Source organism: Cystoisospora suis (assembly GCF_002600585.1).
Source record: "Cystoisospora suis strain Wien I chromosome Unknown contig_3901, whole genome shotgun sequence".
NCBI lineage: Eukaryota > Apicomplexa > Conoidasida > Eucoccidiorida > Sarcocystidae > Cystoisospora > Cystoisospora suis.
In genome coordinates this window covers 1-5,432 of record NW_027156696.1, presented here as the reverse complement: position 1 = coordinate 5,432, position 5,432 = coordinate 1, and the positions used below count along the sequence as shown (strand labels likewise).

At 42.7% G+C, this 5,432-nt stretch overlaps 1 protein-coding gene across 1 annotated transcript; it reads left to right on the top strand.

Annotated features, from left to right (window-relative positions):
* Positions 1-16: 16 nt before the first annotated feature.
* Positions 17-5,265, top strand: CSUI_007395 (aquarius; the record flags this gene model as incomplete). The annotated part of the gene is made up of 4 exons (XM_068067541.1): positions 17-1,916; positions 2,729-3,085; positions 3,941-4,198; positions 4,955-5,265. Coding segments are annotated over exons 1-4 (2,607 nt in total), but the record flags the coding sequence as incomplete, so codon positions are not given.
* Positions 5,266-5,432: the final 167 nt, after the last annotated feature.

Genomic DNA, 5,432 nt, shown 5'->3' with positions numbered 1-5,432 from the left:
CCCCCGTCAGTCCTTCTGTCCTTCTCCACCCCCTCCAGACCCTCCTTGTACCCATCCTCCGCCTCTCAGTGATTCTCCAAGGACCGGCCAGCTTTTTCCCCAGCTCCCCCCAGGTAGTAAATCTCTTCCTTTCTCTCAGCAGGCTTCTCCATCAGCAGGTAGCCATATCCATCTTCAGCAGGAAAAGGAGGCGCAGCACTTTCAACCGCATCGAGACTCTCTCAAAAGCGTCACTATGAAACAGGCGTCGTCGCCATCACTGGGGGGGGGAGAAGGAGAAGAACGACGAAGAGGTCAAGGTGAAGAAGAGATCTTCCGAGAAAGGAGTAGGATTGGTACAAGTAAAGACTTTGCCAGGAGAAGGAAAATGGAGTTGGAGTCATCTATTACGCATCTGGAGAGTCATGAGTTCACAAGATTAGCTCGGAAGCTATGGAGGGATCGTTGTGCCTATCATCCCGATGCTCTTTCTTTCTTCCGTTCTCAGCATCGACAGAAATTAGGAGACATGAAGGTTCTCCGTGAAACGTTAGATCGCTTGTCCAGAGCAGACGATTCCTCCGTTCCTAAGAAAGACAAAGACAAGGAGAAGGCAGGGGGGACGGGGAAGGGAAAGCAGAAGAAAGATCTTACAGAGAAACAGAGATCTATAGCCCAGAAGAAATGGCAAGCTCTTGAGGAATCTGTAGCAGAAATAGAAGAGACCATAAGGCAACTTGAAAGGTCAGAAAAAGTCCGAAAGGAGAAGAAACAACAACTCAAGATTCAAAATGGCTCTACAGACGACGATGATGAAGGATACAACCCTTCTCAGCTCATTCTTCGGGTGTATAGACAGCTCAAGAAAGAGAACTTTCCTTCACATTCACAAGTAGCTCTCGAATTCTCTCTTTTCTTTGAAAATTATCTCTGGCCTTTCTTTCCTGTCGATGGTTATAGAAAAGAAGAAGAAGATCCCCCCAGACAGAGAAGAGAAGAGGGCGAGAACGACAAAGATGAAGATGGGGACAAGGATGAGAAGGGGAAAGACTCTGATGCTATCAATAATGAAGAGAAGACAATGAAGAATGGAGACAAAGAGAAGGAGAAGACCTCTTTGTTTGAAAAGAAGATAAGCGAAAACATGCAAGCACATCTTATGCTGATGGTTTGTATGTTACTGGAGAAGAGCCGAAAGAATTTACCTCTCTGGGACGCCTTTTTGTTCCACTATCCTTATCTTACTACAAAGTCTACAACTTCTTCCTTCTCCATGAAAGACGACAAAGAAAAGAGGTCGGGAGAACAAGAAGAGGAAGAAGAGATGATTAAACTCCCAGAGAGCTTCTACCATACCAAATTCGCTTCGTTCTTCTATTCTCTCCTTCAGCTGTATATACAGTCGACGCAAGATGCCGAAGTCACTTCTCTCCTACCGCCTTCTTCAACTACTAGGACTGCTTCTCAGACATCTTCATCTTCACTGTCTTTGTCTCTCTCTCATTCTTCTTCTTCTTCTTGTTCCTCTGAAGAAAGATCATTGTCTTCCTCGCTATCTTTAGTAGAGAAGACGTTAGTTCTCCGCTTTCTTATTCTTTGCTTTCAAGGTTTCGAGGAGAGTATGTTACGACGTGTGACTCTGTCTGTATGTGGGGCTTCGATGTGGGTCTATCTCCCGTCGGTTGTCCGTGAGAATCTTCTCCATACAAGCGGAGCATCGGAGTTACTATGGAGGAAAGTTCATAAGAAGCTACAGCTAGCTGCGGGAGAGACCGTGGATGGCGATAGTCATACAGGGGATATGAAGAAAAAGGGAGTTGGAGAAGAAGAAGAAGAAGACGAAGAAGAGAAGATGAAGAAGATCATTCAGATGACGAGGGCTCGTATAGATCGAGATTTCTTTCCTTTTTTCTTGCAAGACTTCTTCTGGGTTATAGGTAGGGATGCTGGTGTGATAGAAGAAGGAGGAGTGAAATACAAAAGACGAATCAAAGGAAGAGACCTTCATATAGTTCACAGTCAATCTATCTTGGTGACATACATTCGAGATGTGTATGTACACAGCAGATCTAGAGTCTAGGCGTTGATCTCCAGGTGTACACACACCTCCCTACCCGCACGCACCTTCATCGATCGGTCCATCTTCTTTTATCTCTCCATTCAAGGCCTATCTATCTTTCATCTGTATCTGTCTATGCGTCTATCTATCTAGCCTTGTGTATTCGTCCATTCTTCATGTATGTCCCTTCTACTTGATCTCTTCTCCTGTCGTTCATCTATATCTATCTACCTATCTACCTATTGAATATACTATGAGTTTCTTATCTTTCTTTGTCCCCTTTTCTATGTTGTATCCCTCTCGATTACATTCCCTATCGTGTTTAGCTTCTCTTTCTCTTACTGACTTATAGGCAGGTAATAGAACTTTCTCTCGTCACTTCGTTCCTCTTCCTTTTCTCTTCTCTCTTCTTTCCTTCATAGAAGTCTACTGCTGCCTTTCCGTCTCGCAGTTTTCTTCTTTTTACATTCATCTTGCTCTTCTCCCTCATCTCTCATAGTCTCTATCTCTCCATCTCTACTGCCATACATCGAGAGTCTCGTATCGATTGAAAAGAAGGAGAATAACGATCTAATAAGTGAAACACCTGTTTTTTTCTTCATCTTTTCTTCTCTGACATAAGTCCAGTCAATCTATTCTCTCTTTTTCTTCTTCTTTTCTCTTCTTTCCTGTCTGTCCTCAACTCTACAGAGGATCTCCCTTCACAATATAGTCGTGCATCGTCAGGGGAGATTGACATGGAAGAAGATAAGAAGACCTCTTCTTCTGCTGCTGTCACCACTGAGACAGGGCCTCTCTCTTCTTCTTCATCCTCGCCAGATTTGCCAATGTCTGTGATCTACTTCTCTGAGAGAGTCTTAGAATTTCTTATCGACTTGATAGGACAGCTACCCACTCGTCGATGCATGCTCCCCATTCTTCATAATTCCCAGGCTCTTGTACGAGCTCGTCTTGCTTCCATCAACCAAGCGCAGGAAGCTGGGGTGTATAGACAGATGATCGAGCTTCTAGATTTCTATATACGATTCGAGATTGATAATGATACAGGTAAATCTATCACGCATACGTGCATGCACTAGGAAGAAGCAAGGGAAAGGACAGAAAAGAAAGAAAGAAAGAGAAAACAGACAGAAGGGGGAGAGCTCCAGAGTGAATGAAGAAAGAAGAGGGCCACTATGTAGATACATAGACATGTGTATTTTCAGCTATATATCTGTGTGTGTATACTTCCATATTATGACCCTTTCCATCTCTGGGTATATATAGTTAGGTGTATGTACATCCAAACAGACTTACCTATCATTCTATCTATCGGTAATCTATCTATCTGTGCATATATATGTATATCTAGTTAGATTGCCGTATATGCTTCCAAGAATTCTTTAGAGCTTTGATCGGTCTGCATGTGCCTATGTAGTCGCGTGTGTGCCATGACTCCCCTACACTGATCACGTAGGTTCATACGCCATGCCCTAAAGGGAAGCTACCCATGTATATGTGTGCACATTTATGTATCTATGCATATATATATAGATATAGATATGGTCTCCTTGTATTTGCATGAGATATGTGTATAGATACCAAAGGATGTGGCCTGGTATATTTTGGTGTGTGACTGTTCGTTAGTTGATAGGTTTGCTTGCATGTCTTTCCCTTACAATTCATGGCTAGCTAGCTAAATATATCTTCTTCTTCCTCTTGTCTTTCTCTTTCTCACTCGTCCTCTTTCTTTCTTTCTTTCTATACGTCTTTCCTCTCATCACCTTTCTCCGTCTACCTTTCTTTCTTTTATTCTTTTGTCGCCCTTCCCTCCGTTCTTCTTTCTTTCTTTCTTGGTTCCTATATATCCTCCTTTCTTTCTTCTTTCATTCTTTCTTTCTTCTTTCTTTCTTTTTTGTGTAGGTTTGCCGTTGACGCTGAGTGAGTGTGTGCAGGAGCACTACCAGCGGGTCGCTTCTTTCCAGAGATTTTGCTTCTCTCTGTCTTCGGATGACTCTTCTTCTTCTTCCTCTCCCTCGTCTTTAAGAGAAGCGGCTTTATCAGCTGTAGCTGCCATAGATCATCCTGAGAATCTCTCCAAACTTTTGAACGAGCAAGACGTCCTCACTCTCCTTCAAATGGCCACGCATCTACGCCTCGTCGATCCCCACTCTCTACCAGGTACCTGCAACACACGCAAAGCGATCAAACACGCACACGCACAAAGAAAGAAAGAAAGGAAGATATAGATCTACATACAGAAGGACGCAGAGAGGCGGACAGAGAGAGGGAGATACATATGTATACAGGTCTCTTTCTCTCACTTTCTCTTCTTCTCTCCCTCTTCTCTTTCTTCGCTCGCTTCAGAGAGAGATGAAGGGAAGATGGATAGAAGTCTTCTTCTCTTGGCTCAGGCAGGTGTCGCATGAGGTGTGCTAACTATACAAAAGAAGAGGAAGAGGCAGAAGAAGAAGAATAGTGAGACCAGGGGGGGGGGGTTGAATCTAGTGTAATTTATCTATCGAAAAAGAAGAAGATGACGATAGAGCAAGAGGATGAGAAGGAGGAGGAGAAAGATATCACTTTGCCATCACACCTCTTTTCTGTTCATATTTGTCTCTACCCAACTCTCTATATCATCTGTGCATGCACCTATTCCTATAGAATACCCGTCTACCCCTGTTGCTCCCTCTCTCAATATATGATATGTCTATATATATATATATATATATCTTTATACACTTCTGGCACCTCCCTTTCTCTATAAGTAAATGACATATATATATATATATGTAGCTGCCTGTAGTGACTATATTCAAGTCTACGTGAGTTTGCATGTGTATCCCTAGATATCTAGCACGTCCAGTTCAGCTCCTTTCTCTTGATTAACCTCTTTCTTCCTTCCTTCCTTCCTTCTTTTCTTTTCTTCATCTTCAGGCTCTCCCGCCTCATCATCATCTTCTTCATCTTCTTTTTCCTGCCTAAGACTTCCGCCAGAGAGAAGTCGCAAGACCCGAAGATGGATTAGAATGTATTTAACAGAAGTCTTAATTAGCTACCTAAAGAAACGGCCTGATCAATTGGAACAACTTAATTCTCTCTCTCTATATCCTTCAGAAGAGGAAATGTGGAATGAGTCGATTGTCCCCTCGGAGAAATACACAGGAGACACAGCCCTACCTCTTCCTAAGCTCAACCTCCAATTTCTAACTATCCATGACTACCTACTAAGAAACTTCAATCTATTCAGGTCAGGCACAGACATAACATCAACATTCCCTCAATGAGACATACATCTGCCTTAATCTATCTTTAATCTATCTATCTATCTCGAATCTATTTATCTTTAATCGATCTCTCTATCTATCTGTCTTCACTGTATCTATCCACATGCTTTCGTCTATCTCTCTTTGTC